This window comes from Empidonax traillii, unplaced genomic scaffold, assembly GCF_003031625.1.
Source record: "Empidonax traillii isolate 1590-97213 ecotype Southwest subspecies unplaced genomic scaffold, ASM303162v1 scaffold503:size689781, whole genome shotgun sequence".
Taxonomy (NCBI): Eukaryota; Metazoa; Chordata; class Aves; order Passeriformes; family Tyrannidae; genus Empidonax; species Empidonax traillii.
This window is the reverse complement of record NW_020955696.1, coordinates 549,676-572,799: the sequence shown is the minus strand read 5'-3', so window position 1 is coordinate 572,799 and position 23,124 is coordinate 549,676. Positions and strand designations below refer to the sequence as shown.

The window sequence follows — 23,124 nt, the reverse complement described above, 5'->3', positions numbered from 1 at the left end:
CCCTCAGCTCAGACTGGGGAGTGGTGGTGAAGGTGTCTAGGAACAGGATTTGCACAAACTGACTAGGGGGATCATTTGGCACCAGTAGGCACAGAGGAATTCAGTTTTGGAAGTCTGTGGTGACTTTTTGGGTGCCTAAATATACATGCCATAGAGAAGTCTGACTTTCAGATGAGAAGAGTTCAGCAGTTTGGAAAATCAGATTGCTTTGATATATCTCCAGGTGGGCACCTGAAAATTCAGAACATACATGTGTTTTTTGAAAATTAGAGAAGACCAAGCTCACCTCTCTGCTTGTTCTTTGGGGATAGTAATTAGTCAGGTTGGGTTTTTTCTGTCCCCTCTTCCCACATGGAAGGCCTCAAGCCCCAGTCCCCTGCCTCCTGAGTTAGTTCTGTTCTGCAAAAGGAAGAAAACCTTTCTTTGGGGAATTGTTAGGGAGTTTAATGTGATGAAGTAAATCCCCAGAAAACTTGCTGGATGCAGCAGCCACATGTGTCTTGTGGAGAGCTGCAGGAGACAGGCATCCCCTCAGCATCAGTATCATATCCAAGGTATGCCATCTCTTCCAGTTGTGTTGGGCAGCACAAGCAAACTGTGGGCAGAGGGCAGGCAGGAGGGAGGGAAGGGCATAATTACAGGAGGGTGGTGTCCCACAATTCCTTACCCTTGCTGGGTCCTAACAAACAACTGAGCATGTAGGTGAGGCGCTGGCTGGATGGTTCCTGTGGGAGGATAGCTGCTCTGCCAAATCTCTCGGTTCCTCTCTCCAGAGTTGGGCTCTGGAGTGAGCCAAATTTGGGAGAGATGAATTCTTCTGCACCCTCAGACCCGCAATGGTGGGTTTAAGGTTGGCATTTTGGGAAATGGTAGTTTCTCAGGACTGCTGTGCTCAGTGTTGCTGCCTGTGCAATCTCTGCAGGTCTCCCCTCAACAGCATAGGTGCCTCCACACTATACATCCTCAGAATTTACATAGGCAGTGTCACTGCAAAGTCTTTCCTTCACAAAGGATATGGAGAGACGTTATTTATTTAATATAAATAAATGCACATATTGAAACCTTATACATGCAGTAACTGCTTTGCTTCTGCTAACTCATATGCAGTAGAGCCGAAATAACAGGAACTGCACCCAAAAATGTTGTAAACAAAATCCTGTGAATTTATAAAATATGTTGCAATCATATGTAAACTGCAAATATTACATCTTCCTGTGGTGCTGATGGGGAATAATTTGAGAATTTTAAGCAGTGCAACTTTTCAGATGCTGGAAGGACTTGGCCTCATTTTGAAACTGCAGTAGAGGGTAGAATGTATTTCATGTGACAACCATGTCCTCAGACCTATTTGTTATTTCTTTTAAAAACATAAACAAACTGTTTTCTCATTTTGTTTACAGGACAATGGAACAGGAGATAACAGCTGCATTGAAGAAATATTACGGGTAGGAATCCTTAAAAAACATACTTTCCAGTTACATTTTATTTACTCTAAAAAAACAAGAGAATAACACAAATGTTGCAATTACAGCTGTTAAAATATTGCTCTTTTAGATTGTCATCTTTCTAAGGAAAAAGTAGGCAAAATTATTTCCTCATGAAAAATAATTGAAAAAATCTGTGAGAACAACATTTCAAAGCCTGTAGATTTCACTGCTACTTTATGCCAGTACAGCTGACCTTCATGCATGGAGAAGCAGATAATGGGATAAATTATAAACTGAAATGTACAATGATGTTTCAGGTTTACAAACCATGCAAAGTGCATGTTTCCATTAATCATGACTGTCAAAAATCTTAATTTTGAAGGGAGGTCTAGGAAGGTCATTTTCCACCTGGATTTAATTATGTAATGTCATTATGTTCATTATGTCCATTATATAATGACAATGTGCAAAATCCATACTTATTTCCATATTTCATTATTATTTCTTTTATCTTAGTAATTTCTAGTTTATTTTCATGGAGTAAATTAACACACATTCAGACATGTCTTGGCTTGAATCAACTTTGATATTGATTATTTTCTGGGGCAGACAAATTTACAAACAGTGCAACTTTTCCATATATTTTAACTCATGGGGGTTTTGGTTCTTTTTCGAAAATGATAATGCAGTAATTCACAATGCTTATAAATCTGATCTAATAGTGGTTGAAACACAAAGGAAGGTAGATGGAATGATAAAACCTCTCTATTACTGTCTGTGCTTCCACCTCTTGTATATCAACTACCCAATATTTCTGATGATTTATAAATGACAGAGCTATAAATATTTGGTTTAGAGATTAGTAGTGGCTTACGCCTGTTGTTTCTAAAGGTATTTCTCTATTATCCCTCAATATCTTGAATGCAGCTTTCAATTCCTAAGCTGGACAAAGAGTTTATCAGCAGTTGATGATGATATATCGCTTATGGCTTCACTGCTAGAGTTTTTACTTAGCTAACATTTACAAAATAGGCTTTTGTAAGACTGAAATACATATTCCACAGCCTTAGCCACAGTCCTGCTTGTTTGTCACAAATTTGTAGCAGATATCATGAATTCATGATATGAGGTTCAGACACCCCTTTTTTATGGAAGGCTTTTAAAATTAAAAGTCAGAGAAACTGGTCTTCCTCCTTTGGGTTCTGCAATTTGTGTCATGCAATTAGGCAAAAATGTAGAGGAGACACAATTTCTTCCACACAGAGGAAGATGGGTATGTAAGAGACCCCAGCTGAGAAGAAAAATGCACTATATGTCTAGAGATGGTAAGGTGCATCTCCAAACCTGTGAACACACCTGCTGTTCTCTCTTTTTTTCCCTTTGGAATGTTCCTCAAGAAATACTTTTGTTAAGGTTGACGGTGGGCAACCTCTCCAATCTGCTCATCCTCCAGGTCTGCAACCTGGGTATCACTTTCTATTCTGAAATTCCCTTGTATCTCTCTGTCTAAGTCTACGCATAAATCTTGTAGGCTGTTACTCTATAGCATTTTTACCTGAAGCTCTTTGTTCTAAGGGTGTAAGTCTCAGGTCCAAAATTCTCATTATACACTTTGATTGCTGCAGCATCCTTCCCTTGTTTTTGACAAATGCAATGTTACCCACCTCCATTCGTGCTGCTGTGCAGATCATTTTCCTAGCTTGACATCTTGCCCAAAGACATTTGTCTTTACATCTCACCAATGTCATCTCCTTCTTTATCACATCAAGTACAGCTATTTGTCTCTGATTTGGAGGATCCCACTTTTGCTTACCCAGTGATGCCAGCCCCAGTTTCTCCCATGCTTCCAATGAGATATTGGAAGAGCCTTGAAGACTTTCCCACTTAGCTCCATAGCTATCTTCCAGTCCTTTCTTAAGGACCTCCTTTTTCCCAAGCATGGTGGAAAAACAGTGGTGAGGTCAGGGCTGTACCACTGTTTCTCATGCCTGCACATTTCTGCTCCACTTGTACTTTCCCTTGTAGTACTCTCTCAGATTGGATACTTGTATCTGCTCTCTTTTGTACTGGAAAGTGGATTTTTTGTGTCAGGAAACTTCTGTGTAGTACAAAAGCAGTGCTTAGGTAGTCTCACAATACACATCCAGACCCGCAGTGGTGGTTGTCACTGCTAATTGGTGAAAACAGCAACAGTAATAACATGACTTTGCTATTCACTTTGTAAATTACTGGCATCCAGACTTTTCCAGCCCTCCCCATGCCCTCTTTTTGTCCCAAACAGATCCATGAAGTTGTAACACAGATTTGCTGCTTTTCTGAAACAGAGTCTTTATAAAGAATGCCATTTCTATGTTTTTTGTTGGAGATACTATTATAAAGTAAAGACAAAGTTTAGCTTCTTTTCAGAGAGAATATAGGAAGAATATATACAAGTGCCCAAAGGCAGACAGGGAAAAGGCACAGGAGCTGCAATATTTGTGTTCCCCTAAGAAAAGATAGCTGGCAGGCTGAAATGTGCTTATTATAGGAAGAACCAGTCCCACTGTATGGAGCATCAGCAAAAGGAAGAAGAGGTTTAAAATTCATCTTTTTAAGGAACATTGCGCCCTGTTTTAGCAGTCTCTTGCACAACGTGAAGCAGAAAACATCCTCACTAGTGTGTTCCTTGCAGAAGTCAGGCTGTGGCTTTTACAAGGAACAGATACTTCCATGGCATGTCCATCTTTCCTCAGTCAAGACCAAGGGCAGTAGAAAGTACCCCAGACCTGCTCTGTTTGCTTCTCTGTGTTCCCTTCCACCCAGCAGGCGGGAAAAGGCAAGTGCTGGTTTGTGCACAGATCTTGTCACCCTCTGTTTTCAGGACATCACCATGGCCGGAACTAGCATTTGGACGTGGGCTGCAAAATCAGTTTAGGCATGGGTTTAAAATCACCAAATCTTACTTTGCACTAACTGTAACAAGAATTTGTAGTCTTTTTGCTGTCTGGTGCAGCACAGGGTGCCACAATTTAAGTCTAGCCTTTTTTTGATGTTGTTTTACCAAATGTATCAAAGCTCTGTAGACTTTGTAAACTGACAGATCCTTCTGCACAAAACTGCAGCTTCCAGAGAAAACCCCCAAGACCTGAGATGCAGAACTGCTTCCAGTCCTGAAGGAGGTTGATTAACAAGACAGTCACACTGTCAAGATTGGAGCTGTTGTGAGGTCTCCTGCTGAGTTTATAATCACTGCAGGAATCCTGAACCTCATCTAACCCCATGTACTAATTTATATCAACTTCTTCAAAGTGCAGTGACTTCCCTGTACAGCTGCAGGCACGCACATTGAGGATAGAGAAACTTCTAAGAGAGCCTTCAATGTAAATAACTCCACTAAGACCAAGTTACAGATGTTATGTCAAAACATGAGACAAAAGCCTCATTACTTGCTAGTAGATGTAAAAGGCAATCCCTTGTAACCTTTTGCATTGCTCGTAGAGGACATGATAGACAACTTTAAGGTGGAAAATAAAAGTTAAGACTACACAAATATCCTTTATGCCACCATGTGTGGAGCAGTTCCTATGTGAGTTCCTGAGACATGGCCAAAGCCAACCTATTCACTTCCTTGCTAAAACGCAGGCTTGCTAAGCAACATTAGTTCAGTACTGGCATCCTCAGCACAGAAAGGGCATCTACCTGTTGGAAAAAGTCCAGAGGTGTGCCACCAAGATGATTAGAGGGATGGAACACCTCTCCTGTGAGGAAGGGCTGAAAGAATTGGGGTAGTTCAGCCTGGAAAAAAGACAGCTTAGGAATGGCCTAATTGCAGCCTTCCAGTGCCTGAAGGGATCTTACAAGAAAGATGGAGAGGGATTTTTTATAAGACCATGTAACGATAGCACAAGGGGGGATGGCTTCAAACTGAAAGAGAATTTAGAGTAGATTTAGATTAGATATTAGAAAAAAATTCTTTACAATGAGAGCAATGAGGCCTGGAACAGGTTGTCCAGAGAAACAGAGAAGCTGTGGATGCCCCATTTCTGGAAGTGTTCAAGGCCAGGCTGAAAGGAGCTCTGAGCAACCCAGTCAAGTGGAAACTGTCCCTGCCCATGGCTTGGAGGGTTGGAACTAGAAGGTCTTTTAAGATTGCTTCAAACCCAAATCATTCTGTGATTCTGTGATAGTAATTTTGGCTGATTTCTATTTGACTGTATTAGTGTATGGACTGTATTAGTGTATTTTGTTACAATTGGTGAGGTTTGGAGTAAACATTTATTTTGCTGCAGTACCTTCAAAAAACGGGAGCAACAACAGTCCTGCCTCTCCACTAAGTTGACTGTTGCAACCAATATTGAATGCTTTCTGAGTATATTTGCTATGGATTTAAGGAGTAAGGGATTGTGTCAGTGCAGGCAGCTCTTGATTTGTAAGGTAAGTGGTTGGAGATTGATCTGGCTATTCTTCCAGTCTTAACTGGGATTTCTAGAGTTGCAGTAGCTTTGTTGAAAGGAAACCCACAGGTGAGCTGGGCTTGTATTTACTGGAAATGTTCTTTGTGAATTCCCTGGGGTTTTTTTGTGTTGACATGAGAGGTGTCACTGAATGGTGAGAGACCAACATACTTTGAGTGTTTGGCCTGCAAACAGTGTTCATCTGCAGGATGAGGAGACAGTAGGAAGCTGATGGAGCAGCAGTAATGCAGAAAAAGGACTGGAGAGAAACCAAGCACAGCCAGTTAACATAGAAGAGGCTGTCTCCTTTGAAATGGCATGGAGCCATTTCAGGATGGGGAGACAGGATGGGGTGTGGGGTGGAGGACAGATAAGTTTCTTTCAGGGAAGATGGAAAAAGCAGTTGGGGAGGCAGTGAAAGGATAAGAACTCTAGCTGTGAACATCCGTCCCAGTGAAGGACAACTCTCCATGGTACCATGAACTTTCTGTCGAAGGATGAACACCCGCAGATGCCCTTTTGCAAATTACCTTGCAAATGTGACTCCTCATGGCCACAGGACATCCATTTAATGAAAACATGACACTTTAGTGTGATGGATTTGATGAGTGATTTACCCCTGTGAGTCTAATCAGAGTATGTAAAGTACTGTACTTCTTGTTTAAGCAACATAGAAAAACCAAATAAAAACAGAATCTAATTCTGTATATTTTCCCTTCCCCACTTGGAGTCCCTTGGCTCATTAACAGTCTTGCTAATTCTTTAGCAGAAAGAATTAAGGATCAACCTATCAAATATTCAAGGCCTTTTTTCAAACCTGAACAGCCATATGTGCCATTAGATGAGGTGCACTCCATCAGCTGATTGAATTAAAACAAGAGCAGAGGTAAATTGTAAACTCTCTGCACAAGACATGTCCTGTGAAAACATGAAATCCTACCAAACACACTGTCACTGTGAATAAGCATCACAGGCAGTGGAACACGTGTTTATACTTAGAGGAGAGAAAAATCAGTTTCTTAGAGGTAGGTTGTTAGTTCAACAACTGTGAACTGCTGCCTTGTAAATGTTAATAACTGTAAGATCCCACTGGTTGCAGTTAAACTCCTGGTGGAGCTGGACATGTGAAGAATTACAGAACACAAATACAGTAATCAGCAGTATATTTCTAAACACTCCTGTTGCTTTCCAAAACAAAGGGAAAACCCTACATGTGAAATGAGATCCACTTTGCTGCTCAGCACTGGTGCAATAACTGCCTCTGCACTAGCAAAGCATTTCATTGCAGTCTCACTGCTGGGCTACTCTAGAATGGAGGGGAGGAGGCAGCACCTTCATGGAGAATTTCAGATTGGCTGTTGTGACTGAACCAGATGGGAAACTCTGGAAAAGTTTCAGGAGAAACACACCAACTGGAAGTGTGGAGACTTAGAAGCAGCCTCAGTTTGCTGACACTTGATTAGTCTCATTGAATACAGAAGTACTCCGAAGTGTCAGAATCATATTAAAAATGTATCAGATGCATAAAAATCACTTTTTTTTCATTGCAGTCTTTCAGAAGAATTTTCACAGCACAGCTTTGCTTTTAGTATCCTAAATTTCAAGCAATTAAAGCATTATTTTGGCTGATGTATACTGCTCATTGCATTTCTTCAGTATTATTCTCCTTGTCTTTCTTACTCAAATAAATGAAAAATCATGCATACCCCAGAGTGTTTGAAAAATCTATCATTGTACCCAAAGCATTAAATCCCAGAAACATTAGGACATAGTTTGAGCCATTTAATCCAACCCATTTAATCCAACTCAGCTATTAACATTGCCCTTCTTGCCACACCATACATCCAGCTCATTTGTACAGTATCTTTTCTGTTGCAGTCACTGTACCTGTGTCACCTTTCCTCCAACCAGCCTGGGTTCAGCTAGTGGTGTGGATGGCAGCACCACAGCGTATCAGCAAGCTCTGTCTGGAGCTTCTCCAGCCTCTCAGTGAGAATTAGCATTCCATGCAGTACCTTGTGCTGCTAGAGCAAAATTAGCAGCAGTACCAGAGCTAAAGATATTTTGTCTTTGTCCCTGCAAGCTGCAGTGACTAGAGGGAACCCATACCTGTGTACACCATTATCTCCTTGACTCCTCATGCCATGACAACTTTTAGGATACACCATCTGTATGTGGTGCCTTGGACTATCTCTGGGTCTGCTGCAGCCAGGGTCTCTCTTACCTCTTTCTCCTTGCAAAAGGTTGGGGGGAGATTGCTTACTTTTCACAGATTTTGTCCCTTTTGGGGCTTTCTCAAATCATCACAATCCCTCTTCTAATGATCTGTTACTTATTGTCACCTCATCTGAACAGCAACTGTTCCTGGTTTGGGCACCATGAACGGCACATCCTTTTCATTTCCCACATTGTGGTTTTCAACTGTCAATAAACCTTCAGAATCAGCACGTTAAACCCAAACATGTAAATATTGCTTCCCTGGCCCTTAACATATAGAGTCTGAAGTACAGAACGCCATGTAAAATGGCACTAAAACACTAAGAGTGGCGATGTCAACCAACCATAAATCAGTTGTACATCAGCTACCCCTTCTGGTTGTCATACTTGGATTTTTGCTGCTGTCACTGTTTTTGTTGAAAATATTGTCTCAAGTGAGTCTGAGTATGCTGAAGTATGCTGTATATTTAAAGGCTGAATATAACGAATCTTTGTATCAATGAAAAAAACGCCACCTTGAAAAGGCAAAAACTATAAATGGTTTAGTGGAAATAGGAGATAAGGCTACAAAATCTTACATGGAACTGAGATTTACAACTAATGCCACTCAAAAGTAATCTGTCTTTCAGTCTTCCAGGTTCCAGTGCAGGATGTGAGGGCACATTCTTTGGCATTAACCCACAATATGCTGGCACTGACATTTTCAAATACAGCAAAATCTGATGTGTTTTGAATTGAATAGGGTGGTACAGAGGAAAGAGATCCATATTCTTTTTAGAACTCAAGTAGCTGATGTGCAAAGGCTTTGTGTTAGGGAAAGGCAGGTCAGTGTAAAAGGCCCAATGAAACACTATAGTGTAATGTGGTGGAATTAATTTTCAAAATTGCTGTTTTGTAGTGAATGTATACACTCTGTTATTTGACAAAGCAAGAGAGAATCCAGAATGAATTATCCAGCTTCTCTGCTATGCAAAAAATAATACAGTAAAATACCTACTAATTTTACCCTCTGTTTAGAGTGGTTTTTTACAAAGCTGTAAAAAAGGCACAATCACTATCTTGTTCCAATACAGAGAGGTGATTCCTTGTTATTAATGACAAAGGGCCAAAGAGAACCTTTATTTTGTATATCCCTGCTACTGATCTTCTGAGGTCAAGAGAATTAATCCCATAATACCAGAAAGGATCTGTGATACCAGTCCTGATGAAAGAAGAATAAAATTGGGCAAGCAAGTATCCTCACTGCTGTGAGTCTGAGGTTTGATGTCTTCAGCTGTCGCATTTAGAGAAGAATCTATATTCTACCCCCTTGATAGGATTCACTCAAAAAGAATTGAAGCCACAAAGGAGGTGACAGCAGGATCCTCCAGTATACCTTATGGTGACAGTGCTTTCCTCCTTGATTAAATAGGCATTAAGGAACCAAACCAAGTAGATGCTGCTACCAGATACATTTTCCACACAAGTTAATGTTCCCATTTTCTTTGCCATGTTTCCAGGGATGGCTGCAGAGTAGAGGAGGGACAGACCTGCTGCCATCCCCGCTGCAAATTGTGTCTCTGAACACCTGCACTAGATCAAGATGCCCATTTCAGTGACTGACATTACAGATGTACTTCAGCCATGCACCTTTTCCTGTCTCCTACACTAATGTTTTCATTAGACATTCTCTTATATCTAGGAAATTCCTCTCAAGTGCCTGACTTTCCACAACTAGAGATGATCAGTGGGGAGTCTTTCACCACTGTCACATTTTCATCTGACCCAGGATGCATGAGCTCTCAGTTTATGTCTGAGAGAGGCAGCTTTCCTCATCTGGGGGCTGAGACAAACACTCTTTTGTTAATCTTATTTAATCATATTTAGGAGCAACACGAGTTAGCTTCACTTGGCAGAAAGACTTTAAGGAAATTGTGGGAGAAAAGAGGAGTCTAATAAAAGGAAATTAAATCGCTTTCAAGAATAATCCATTGCAATGTCTGTACTAATAAGTAAAATGGACTAATAACTGTTCTCTTAGCCTGAGGCCAATTGGTGTTGCATGGCTCATGCCCAAAGAGCTAAACTCTCTTACAGCCACTCATGAAGCAGAGTGGCTTCACCCATGCTGTCTGCTGGGAGAGACCCTGAGCATGCAGGGATTTTCTCTGGAAAAGCTGGCCCCAGTCAAAACCATACTGGTGTCAGTGATTTAATGATACACACAGTTGTGGACCATCACTGTTAGGAGAGATCTAGTCTCATTTTCTGTACAGCACACTGGGCTTCCTCCAGCCCTGTGAAAAAACTCAAAGACTTTGGAGAATACAGTAGGAGCAACCCTGCAAAAAAATGTCATTGAAAATCTATAACATTTTTAATTCTGGCATCTTTTGCCATTGTAGTTCACTGCTATTGGGACATATTGGGTTGGGTTTTTTCTTTGAAAATATGAAAGGTAAAATTTGTTTTTGAAGGAAATTCAAGAATGTACACAGCCATTTTTCTGCAGTGCTGTTAATAGGATACTTTAAGAGAGACTGGCTGAATACTGATCAAGTTTTCACCAACCAAAATGCCATGGTGTCTGTCCTTTGTGATTAGTGCTAAATGCCACTTACTGTGTATGGTACATCGTGTCATTCTTAGAGTTATTTTGGATTTAGTAGCTTAGGAAGTAAAATGCTATCAGGTGTGATACAAAAGTGAGGTACTTGGAAAAGACGGAATTATTTTATGCACAAATTATTAATGTTGCCTTAAATGATGGGATTCTGAGTCAGTCATCCAAACACTACACTGTACAGATTATGATGAAGATGATGATAAACCAGCACATTTCTGACAATTTCTGAAAATCTATTTTTTGCCAACAGAATTAATTTAATTAAATATCTCCAATATTTCCAAGAATATTGACTTTCCTTAAAGCCACACAGATGTAAAAGGGCTTACACACAAACTTCAGTTAAAAACCATGCAATTTTATATTGAAATTGCAGGCCTGTCACTTTACCCTTGGAGGGGGAAAAAGTTATTCAGAGTAATGACAACAGCTTGGTGGGAGAGAAAGTGGGCTTCACACAGCAAAAGTTTCTCTCCAGCTGTGTGGGTTTTCTGCAGGATTCTTTTCATTAATATTATCAAGTTATTTGTTATTTACTCATGAATGCTGAATAAACACCAAGCAAATTCAAGACATTATTAATTTTTCTGGTATTGCATGTATGCATATGTAATGGATCATTATAGCGCTGCATTTTCAACATATTCTAGTGTAAATGAGAAGAGCCCAATTAAAAAAAAATGTAGACCCTGATCCAACCTTTGTTAACTTCAGATCCTGATGTTGAATTGAGCACCAAAAGACAAAATTATGCCTATTGAATTGAGTAAACATTTTCTTCATTTGTCTGGGTGGCTTTTTTCTGTCAGTGAAAACTATTTGTCGCTAAAAATGCCAGCCTTTAAAAACTTAACGAAAAGCTGGAATAATTTAGCATGGACAAAAAGAGGGTAATTTTCCTTAGACATTTCGTTAATATGAACTGAATCCTAAAAGGCCTATTCTCCTTGCAGTTTGTCAGAGTATTTCTCATTATAGTCAATAGGTACCAGGTATATATGCATCAATAACAGAATAGACTGCTAAATATAGTTGCTGCCACAGTAGCTGGTTCTCTCTCATGTTCATCAGAGGAGGAAGCTCAAAGCTGCAGTAGCCTCACAGTATAAGAAGGTGATGCTTGAAGAAATTTTTTTTCCTGGGAACAGGGTCATGAGCTTGATTTTTCATTTCAGGCACTTCAGACTTTTCCCAAGCAGATGGACAGTCTTCATCCTGTTATCTGTGGACCCACCACGCAGGGATGAGAGGAGTGCAGGCTTCCCTTTGCCTAAACAGGCTACCCAGATTTGCTGTGTGCATCACATTGTCCAGGCTCTGTGACCACTGCAGGTTCTGCAGTCTTTCCAGAAAAATAGGTGGCTGGGGCTTTTCTCTATTAGCTGTAGAAGCAGTGTGTATCTCTAGACAATGCAATAAAAGAGCTGCACGCTTTTCCTCATCTAAATTTCCCCATTGTTTTTTGCTGTCACTCCTCAGCTCCCTGGCATCTGAAGATGACATTTCCACCCTGTCTTCCAGGCTCAGCCTGGCTTTCTCTCTCCCTCCCCTCCCTGGCAGCAGCATCTTTCATCCTCCCTGGTGTCTCCCTGCTCAGAGAGCTGCCTCCAGGCTCTGTTCTCCTAAACAAGCTGCCTTTGTCTCTGGGCCCTGGGAGTCTCACAGGAATCACTTAGGCTCTGTGATTTTTTTTTTAAGACCCAGGATTAGTATCTGCTATCTTTTTTCTCTTGTCTGGGATTTTCCACTATCCAAACCTAGACCCCTCTGGAGAGGCAGGGAAAAAAACATGGTCCCTTAACCTTTTGTTTTCCTTGGGTAAGATCTATTCAGGTGCTGATAATCTTAAGCTATCAACCTTTTCATGGACAGACACTAACTTCTTTTCCTTGCCATCTTAGCACATGGAGTATAAAGCATTACACAGTAAAAAACAGCCATAAGGAATTCATAAATTATACATAGGCAGATTCCCCAAATCATCAAACATTCCCTTCTGTTAAAGATGTTCCTTATCAGTTATTTTTTCTGCGGTGTATGTACCTTTCCATATCTTGTCATCTGCGCTTTCATGAATTTTTTTCTTTCTTGTTTTTGTTTTGGTTTGGGTTTTTGTAATTTCAGTGAGTTCTGATTTAAAACAAACCAAACCAACAGGAGTCTGGTCTTTTTACCCCTATCTCTGTCCCTCTTCACCAGCAGAAACCACACAGCTTGAATGAATAGGTGGAGAGATTTTTCAGCACGCAGACCTGGGGTCTTTGGTTTCTATGTCCTTTCTCACACACTTCACATGACAAAAGATAATTCAAAAGTCATACCAGTTAAATACTGTATGTGGGTACTAGCAAGCTCAACACATGAAGAAATGGGCTGATCCATGATTGCATCTTGTTCTGTCTGTTCAAATGCCTGTATTTTGTCTGAGACCCACCGTATTGGTAGGCAGAGTACACCCTGGGAATCATGCAGGTCTTGTGGCCAGCAAGATGTACCTAGTTAGGGTATTACCATAATTGTATGATCCATTGCAACGTTTCCTCATTTTTTTCACAAAAAAACCCTTCCTACTAAATTTTTAAGGCCATGTCTCGCTCTACGCATGAGTTTTCCTGCATCAGTGATAAAATCAAGTATTACAAGTGAAAACTTAGATGTCTTTAAAATACAAAAAAACGGTTTTTAAAGCATTGTTGGTTTGGCAGCTGCATTTTTATGAAGCTCATATCCCAAAATAAAAGCACTTTAAGAATCCTGAAACTTAGAGTGTGTTGAAGTATATGAAAATGGAGTGTTCTCCGAGACAAAGAAAGGGGGAATCAAGTACTGAAGCCAGCAGAGGTAAGAGGGAAAATGTAGCTGATCATACACCAACCAGCACAGCCATTCCTCTACAGCTCATATCCTCTCATTTCTCCACTGCTCTGTTGCTGTTTCTAAATCCAGTGTCAGTCCAGTCAAGCACTGCACTGTTTTTCTGATGTGCAACAAGTCAGTCTCCTGCTGTGAATCATCTTCATGCTGATGCCTACTCTTGTCTGCTGACTCCTGTGAGAGCCTTGAAGGAGCAGGCACCCAGCCCCGAGTTCGGTGTCAGAAACACTCAGTTTGAGCACCCCTTGCAAAACAGATGCAGCACTGACAGCTAAACACTTTGCATTAGTTCTGAGCAGGAGGGATGCAAGAACCTCCAAGCAGATCTAAAATGTGAAACATGTTGTATAGATCTGCAAAATGAAATGCTTTGTGTTAGAGTGTACTGTTGGTGCATCTGACTCCATCTAAAGTGGTGGTAGCCAAGAGGTACTTCTGATCTCACTTGTCTGGTTGTCTGTACAGAAGGACAACAGACCTATATAAATCAGTCCACACAACTTTCCTGCACCCTAGTTTCAGCCCCAAATTCCCTGGGTGTATGGGTTGAAGGGAGTCCCAGTGTAGCTCTGCTGGTTCATGGATCTCAGTAGTGAGAGAACAAGGAGCATGGGGAGCAATGCACAGCTCTGCAGGTGAATTCAAACTAAGTCAGAAAGAAATCATTACATTCACGAACTATCCAATGTTTGTGTCAGTTATCTCAAATTAGAATTGAGGTGTGAGAAAGCCTATAAAATGCACAACTGCACTCCTCTGAAAAATTACAGTGTTTCTTCTGTTTGGAATAATGACTGTAAATTCCTTGCTATCATGGAGACTGTTTAAGGTCACACCTACCAAAGCGTATTTAAAGAAAGTTCAGACCTTTTGTGTCTGACACATTCTGATTATCTGTCTGGAGCCAAGGCTCCTCATTTTGATACGTAATGAATAAAATGCACAACTGGAAGGAATCAAGATAATGAATTTGCAGGATAATTTTACTAATTATCTTGTTGCTGATCATAGAACCAAGGCTCTGCAAGTCAATCCTACCACAGCTATTAATATGCAGTGCCTAAAGCTGTTCTTATAACATTTATTATGCATCTCTCTCGTTCTACACAAGCTGATAGTTTACTAATAGATTTGTGAAAGTGAGGTTGCTAACATGTTCATTGTTCTAAGCATGACATGTAAAATTATACAGATTTACCAAAGTCTAGAGTAAATGAGACCATTAAAAATAAGGTATTTTTTACTGTGTGAATGTTACTCAGTGAGTTGAGATGGAATTTATCTCACCTTGTAGTTATCTGAAGATAAGTATCTAATCTACGTCAGTAATTCAGTCTCTCTACACAGCCACAAGAGAGATGAGGGGACAAATTATCTTTTGAAGATGCATCTTTCCTCACTGACTACAGAGGGATCTTTGCCAAAATCAACAGGGTTTTGTTGTTTTGTTGGGTTTTTTTGTACTAAAGCTAAGAGGGGTAAAAGTTTTTTGTTGGGAAATGATGAATAGCAAACTTTTCAACAAGGAAAAAAGCCGGAAACAAGTAATAGTACCATGAGGTTATGACTGACCCACCAACTGTTTGGTTGGCAATGCTTAAAAGATAGTTGGAGAACATAAATATAGAATCCCTAGTGATCATCTGCCTTTGGGAACAGATCAAGAACATGAAAAAGTATCTGTCAAAGTGAGCCATTGACATCCAAATCACGGCAATGAGAGAGAGAGGCTCAGGAGCCATAATGGGATGTGCAGTGTGACTTCAGGGATAGGAACAGGTGAATGAGGGTGAAAAATTGTTAAATTAAAAATACATGCAAGACAAAAGCAAAGACAATACTGGAGAAGTGATCAGCAGGAGGAAACAGGTGGATGCTGTCATTTACCTGTCTCTTCTGCATCCTGGAGGACCAGGATCTCGGTCTCACTCCCCAGAACAGTGGAGTTGTCTCCCTAACTGTAATCAACCACAAATCTCTTAAACTGGTCATGTGACCTTCAATGCTGTGCCCTCTCCTATGCAAAAGTTTAGATATTGCCCTTTATTTCTCCCACATAGAAAAGTCTGATGTTTATTACATTATGGTGCAAAAGGGAATCAAAAGAGAAAATCTGTAGCCATTAGAAATGCAGAATTCCACAGAGTGACCCTGTGGAAAGGGAGTCCTCTGGGAAAGTGGCTCAGCAGATCCTGACCCTGTAACCTCAGTTCTGTGTCATCCTAGCTGGGCACCTTGTCTCTGACTTGCTCAGTGTCTCTTTAAGCAGATTTAGATCTCCAGCCCGTAGTCCTTGGCCCTGCCCATGTGATGGAGAGCATTGTGATGGGTATACAATTTTTGCTTAGGAAAAAATACAAATCCTCCAACAAAAAATCTGTTCAGATTACCCCTGCAGCAAGCTAAGATACCATAAAGTTTTTGATAACTAAATCCATTTGCTGTTTTATCTCTCGCCTCAAATCATTTCCCTCTGATATTAGACAAAACTACAGCACAATAAAAACAATAATGATCTGGCACTTGGCTTAATGGAAGAGTCTTTTGAACTGCTATAACAACACAGAAAAGAGGTCACCCATTTCAGCGTGGATCTTAAAGTCATCTGGAAATATTTGTAATATTAACAGAAGAATCAAAGCTGCTTCTCTGCGAGCCATGCCACAAATAAGGATTCTGCAAGTAAGGACTTTAGAAGCCCCAGAGGACTCTGCTTTAATAAGCAAGTCGTCTAAAAGCCCTGTTGCAGATAACCGTAGGGTACAGAATAACCCAGACCAGAAATGATCTGGCTGCAGAGAGACATTTGAAGGCAACAGGTTCTCTCTAGACAACTGGATAAAAACCAAGGCAGTTTTGAAAAATAAGTATCAACTGCCTTTGAAGTTTCTGTTTCATGGTTGCTTGGACTTTTTTTCCCATAAAAGTTGATCAGAAATATTAAAAGTAGAAATTTTTGAGTGCTATTTGCAGGTTTTGTTTTTGTTGTTGTATGGAATGGAGAGCGTACTGTGCTATAAATAAAAACTTGTAAGCAAATTAAAACCTGCCTAACAGGAGATTAAGATGGTCTGAAGTCACTGACTCAGATCATAAACAGTGCTGCCGTTAGCTGAAACTATTAATCACTGTGGGACGAAATAAAAGAGGAAATTTGTTAAAAAATAAGCAGGGGCAGGATGCTAACTCCAGGGGCACGCTGTTTGGCTCGTTAATAATGTATAACGAAGTGCGTGCCAGATCAAAAGCAAATCACATGCAGCTGGCAGAAGATGAAATGGCATTAGGCAAAGTATTTGTCTAGCTATGAGGCTATTTAAGAAACTGCTGTCTTATAATGTGATGTTGATTAAAGCTTTTCAAATTAAGCTTTTCAAATTAATTTTTGCTCATGGAAACCCCATCAATAAAACATAGTATATGCCATTTATATATATTCATGCACACATATGGGGATATCCATATGTATGCATTATATATTATAAATACTGCAAATATTTAGTCACAACTTTGCAAAATATCCGGGCGTTATCAGCAGCTAATTTAAAAATCTTATTGTAATTGTTGCTCTGTGTATGTACTAATTGTTATTTGGCTGTGTTATGACGCTATTTTTGATGTGACAGAATTTGACAAAAATCTATGGCAGAGGGAAAAGATGAGTGCGGACGTCACGTCCCTGTTCCTCACAGGTTACATTGTTGGCTTGTAAAATCTAGAAGGGACACACCTGTCTACTGAGCTTCTTCAGCTTTGAATGAGTCGGCTGAGCAGCCGGGAAGCTGAGGAACACTGCTTACACAGGCAGGTGCTTTTCCATCAGCACTGAGTTTTTAAGACACTGATATACCAACCAGTGGCTGAGGCTAGGCTTGTCAGAGAAGTCCAGAAGGATGTGCTTCTGCATCTGGGTGCAGCATGGACCTGTTTTTAATCCAGTGAAAGCATAAGGCCTGGCCTTATGCCTGAAACACTGAGACTGTCCCTCTCCAGCCCTATGGCCTAACACTTAGGCTGGAAATGTGACCCTTGACCGTGCCTCTTGGGCTGCTGGCTGGGGCTTTGCTGCCTCCCCCTTCAACAGGAGGGAGAGGACAGTGTTTCCCCCAAAAACTCAGCGTGGCTTGAAAGACTCCTTAGAGGCAGGAGCCACCTGAGGCCAGCGATAGCTCGCAAAGTCCCCGCTCTTGAGGTTGATCCTGGTAGCAGAGTGCCAACCAGCCCCTCTGGCAGTAAATATTTGAAAGGCAGCGTTGGTCCGTGCTGTTACACAATGAGCGACACCGCATCGCCTCAGACCGCCCCGCTCTTGTCACTGCACAGCAGAAACCATCGGCTGATGTGAGCGGCACGTGTGGGGAAAAACAGAGCTCCCGCAGTCTGGCAGCCCTGCGCCCTCCTGCAATTACCAACAACACTTCGATTCTGTCACTGCTCACTAAAAACATGGCACAGTTACCGAAATAAGTGAGCACTTAAGGGAAACCCAGACCTTTTATGTCTGCCACTTATTTCCTGATTATCTTCCTGGAGGTCAGGCCCTTCGTTTTGACACTTAATGAATAAAATGCCCACGTTGCAGGAAATGGGATAATGAATTGTGAAAAGACATAATCAGCAATGACTAAATAATTAAGGGAATTGAAATGTAGAGTCATGTGGGAATGTATTAATAATAACATGATTTTTCCATATGCTAAAAAATTCTGCCTGTTTTTAGAAAAGCAGTCATCACACATGCTCTGTGGCAAAAAAAAAAAATTAATGTGGACTAATAGGAACTGTAATTAGATGTTCTGCTTTTAAACAGCTGAATAAAAGATGAAATCATATAGAAAGTATATTTAGATACAAGCCAGAAAGTAAACTGATTATTATTCATAGTGCTGTTAATAGGAGCTGTAATTTATGCATCTAGTGGGAATCATGTTAGGCAATTAGGAAAGGGAGTTACACTTGACTTCCCTTTATGTATTTACATATTTATATATTTTTCTATATCTCGCCAATGTCTCCATCTTTCCAGTTACCTTTAATCTGCATAACTGCCTAGAATAAGACCTTTTATAGTGAAATTCTCTGTTGCAGCTTGAAAGTTGGCCTTCACTTAGATTAAAGGAAACCACACAAGCTTCTCTTTGATCATGTCTGTCTCCTGACACTGGACTTTTGCAGGTCCCCAGTATTAGATGAAGAATGGGACTTTATAATTTTTCTCAACACTTCACCTTCAAAGGCTTGCAGCAGAAGTTATCCAGGCAGCAGGTCAGGATTGTGCTTGCTTGTGGTCCCCTCTCTCTGTGTTACTCTCTCCCTGCTTACCCAGGACCCGGGCTCAATTGTTTGGTCTCTGTCATTTGCACCTAACAAATCCTGGGATCCTGTAGTTCACCACACTCCCAGCACTGAAATCCCTATGATTTGGATTTTGGTTCTGGTTGGCATTGATGAATTTCTGGAATATATGATCCGTTACATATATCTAATGCTTTCAAAAGTTCAGTGCAAGAATGACTTACGGGTGTGTTGTGCAGTAACATGGTTATTTGCAAATGTCCTAGTGTTTAGTCACATTTTAATGCAGACTCGCAGCCCTCCCAGAAAATGTGGGTCAGCTGGAGAGGGTCACATCGCCAGATATGTTTGAACAGATGGGTGGGCTGAGGTACAGAGAGCTGTTGCGGTTTGCTCAAGGTAAAAAAGCAAGTCAGTGGCAGAGCAAAGATTAAAATTCAAGGCATTAGATCATCAAAGGATTAAGTGCCGTGTTCATCTGCTTCATTTCCAGACATATATAACATGTATCCCAGCTAATCTGCAGGTCTGGAAATATTCCAGGGTTTGGAAATATTCAGCACATAACTTTCAAAAAAGGAGAGGCAGGGAGACTCGACCGGGACTGGGAAGGGATGTCAAGGGAGGGGTGGACCAGTGGACCTTCTCCCACAGGAGCCATGCTGCTATGGGTTTGCAGGGCTGTTTCACAGCTATGCTGTCCCCCTGAGTACTCAGGAACAATGCAAGGTGATAGCCTGAGACAAGTGCCTGCTCTCAGCAGATAAGCAAAGTCTCTCTTTCCCTCTCTGTGTAATGCTGAACTGGGTAAAACTGCCTCATAAGCCAGATGTCTGAGATGACTTCTCAACAAGCATTGTAACACATTACCAGTCCTAAACTTTGAGTTATTCTGGTCTGGTTTTGCTTGCCATGTTTTGCGAAGGCTGTTGGGCACAATGCCTCAGTGGGAAAGTAAGAGTGTCCCCAAGGCACAGGGCACATCCCTCCTCACTCTGTCCCCCCACAAACCCTCCTAGAGATGAGGACCTGGTGTCCTGGCACAGCCCTCTGGCTGCAGGGCTTGCGTTTTGGCTGTGGACCATCTTTTGTAATTGGGCTGGCGAGCGCTACCTCTGCTTCCGCTTGGGGCTGGGGCTGCCGGTGCCAGCTGCTCCCCCTGCCTCCCGAGCTGCAGATGGCCCCACCAGCACCCAGCTCTCTGACAGTCCCCTCATTCCCCCTGTCCTGGTGAACCATCTTCACAGTACTACTTTTAGCAGCCATTATTAAGTAAGAGCTGCTCTTTGGCACACCCTGCCACCCTCATCGCCTCTCCCATTCCAGACCGTGGAAGCAGGAGGTAATCTGTGAGCAATATTGTGTTAAGCTACATAGGAAAAAAAAAGCAATAAGTGCATTCCCATGCATTCCAATAATGCCATTTTTTTATCAGGCAGCAAGTGATTTTAATTCCCCCCCCCCCCCCATAAGTGCATCTCCCTCCCGGACATTGCACGGGTCTGGCTCACTGTGTTTGTTCTCCCTTAGAGTGTGATATCTTGGGATGGATTCTGCAGGCTTAAAATAGAAATGCTCCTGCTTGCTGCTGCTGCTGCTGTATCATTGGGTAATGATTAAATAAATTCAGTGTTTTACTGCATTAACAAAAACACATGATTGTTTAACAGAGTATATTACAGAAGATGGAAGCTTTAATGGTCTCTATGGATTTTTAGTTTGTAAGAGTACATTATGAAGCTGTCTTGGTAGGGTGCTGTTTTCATATGTGAAAGAAGTTACTGGCATTATACATCATTTTTATATCTTGTTGCTAGGCAACATATCATAGTGCAGTTATTGCAAAGGTGTCTGCTTCCTCGTTAAAAATCTTCATGTTGCTCCTTAATTCTGCAAAATTAGCTCTGTTATTGATCCTATTCTGCTTTCTTGAATCTCTCTTGATTGAGGTTTCATCTGTTAAGTTTTGGAGAAATATAATAGACTTTTTTTAGCTGAATTTGGGGCTGAAGCATGTGCATTAGTGATAATCCTTAGTTTCCCCCTTCATCGCAATTTGTTTTCATGCAGGAAGCCATGTGTTTCCATTCACTTGAGATTCAAAATTAGAGAAGTAATTTGAGTGGCAGTGTATTTAAGATATGGCCTATGACAGCTAGGCTTAAAAAAACAGCGACAACAAAATGCAGGGGCTACCTAGGATGCTCTGGGAAACTTACAAAATTCACTTTCAAACTCATTTCTTCCCCTCTTCAACATAATCTGCAGTTCCTGCTTCAGTGTGATGCTGTTGCAAACTCTATTATATTAGCATTTCCAAATCTGGAGACAGTTCTGCCTCAGCTTGGGTCAGGCTGTGCAAGATTTGAGGCTTTACAGGACCAAGCAGACTTCATCACCTCACTTCATTCTCAGCTGGAAAAGGCAAATCTATTTCAGAAAAATGCAGTTGGTAATAACAGGCAGTATCACTCACAAATATCTTCCTCACAACAAAATAACATTTTTTTTTCTGAGTGCCAGCATTTACTCCCTTCATTACCACTCCTCCCAAGCTTCTTTGGTTTGGAGAGCTCTCTGCCAGGGCCGTATGTGCTCCCCAGGCACAGGGGTGGCTCTGGCACGTGTACCCCCAGATGCCTTCGCAGGCCCACATGAATCCACAGCACGTGGAGGGGCTGCCAACACCAGGCAAGGGGGAACCAGGGGCTCCCACGGACCTCTACATGCAGCAAATGTCTCTTTATTATCGTCATCCCTCATACCTTTGTTACTAGTGTATTATAATTCCTTTTATTAACTAGACTTAATGCACTGGCAGTCAATATAGCTACTGTTCATTTTGGGGCAAATGGTACTATTATAATATCAGGTTTTAATTAAGCTGTTTTGGATAAAAGCTGGCACGCTAAAAGCCATTATAAATGCTGTTCCTTGGTACACACCCACATAAAAACAACCAGTAAGTCAATGGGATTTTGTCTAACATTTCCCTTGGAAGATATAATTTGGCATGTGGTATCAGGGCAGTTATTTCTAAAGGCATGAGCTCCAGAGGGGAGGAATGAAAGAAATGTGAAAGAAGTTAATTCTCTCTTTTTTTTTTTTAAATCTGTAGAATAGTTAGAAACAGATATAAAAATTTGTTGTGCTCTAAAGCCCCCTTTTTTAAGGAAAATGTGCAAATAATTAATTTACAGTGGGTCTAATTTCACAATTCTGTGAAATTTAATAGATGAAATTGCAAATGAAAGAAAAGAAATTGCAAAGGCCAAAACGTCTAACTCCCTATCAATCAGTGTACTTTCCTAAAAAATATTTGGAGATAATTTTGACAACATTTTAAAGCTGATAGTTACCTGTTCACTCTGGAACAACTACCTACCTACAGATTTCACCCCAGGAGCACACTGGGCTATTCCTGAACAATCACATGGCTCCATTTGCACTCTTCCTGCTTCCCTGTAATTTGCAAGAGAAGGCATAGGGTGGCCCCACATTACTCTTCCACTGCTTTTAACCACACAATTTGCCATTAATATTTGGGCCCCTGAATCATACACCAGCTTTAGCTCTGTTCCTCCAACATAATTAGTGAAAATAGCATTGTTTTCCCAGTAACAATTCCACTGCTCTGCACCACTGGCTGACCCTGATAAAAGTGAGTGATGAATATCCAATCTGAGCAGCTTGGTCTAATTCCCTTCCCCCTGCATCTTGATTAATTTGAAGAGACTGTCAAAATGAACGCAACTCACTGTAGTCGCAGAGGTGTTGCCAGTGTCCAGAGGAACCTTCTGTCCATTTCAGAGAAGAAAGGAGTTTGGGGAATCAGCATCACTTTTAGTATCTGTTTACACATAAAGTCATATTTTGTTTGAACAGTTTTACCAGTTGATCTCTTGTTAGCTCCTTTGGTCCATATAGAAACCACTGCAAAGGTGATTGCAATCCCTCATGGCCTATGAACTCAGTTATCGGTGAGAATTAGGTTAACTGGATGATTGTTTCATTCATGGGAAATTTCTGACATAGGTAGCTGAGTTGGCCCATTTAACATCTAGTTTTTCTCTGTACAGAAGACTGAGAATTCTCTCTTAACCCACATTCACATTAAAGAATTAACCAAGACAGCGCCACAGGAAAACATGAGCATACCTGTGAGCACTGAAAAAGCTATTTCTTCTCACCTGACAACTCCAGAACAAAATGGAAGGCACTCCAGAACAAAACAAAAGGTAAGGCTCCAACTCACACACCACATTATGCCCCA

The 23,124-nt window shown here is 41.1% G+C and overlaps 1 protein-coding gene across 1 annotated transcript in view; it reads left to right on the top strand.

Annotated features, from left to right (window-relative positions):
- Nucleotides 1–23,124, top strand: part of AFF3 (AF4/FMR2 family member 3) — a 273,032-nt gene that overhangs the window by 97,004 nt on the left and 152,904 nt on the right. The window contains exon 3 of the mRNA XM_027896601.1: nucleotides 1,401–1,445. Coding sequence (XP_027752402.1) covers nucleotides 1,401–1,445 — 45 coding nt within the window. The remainder of the gene's footprint in view (nucleotides 1–1,400; nucleotides 1,446–23,124) is intronic.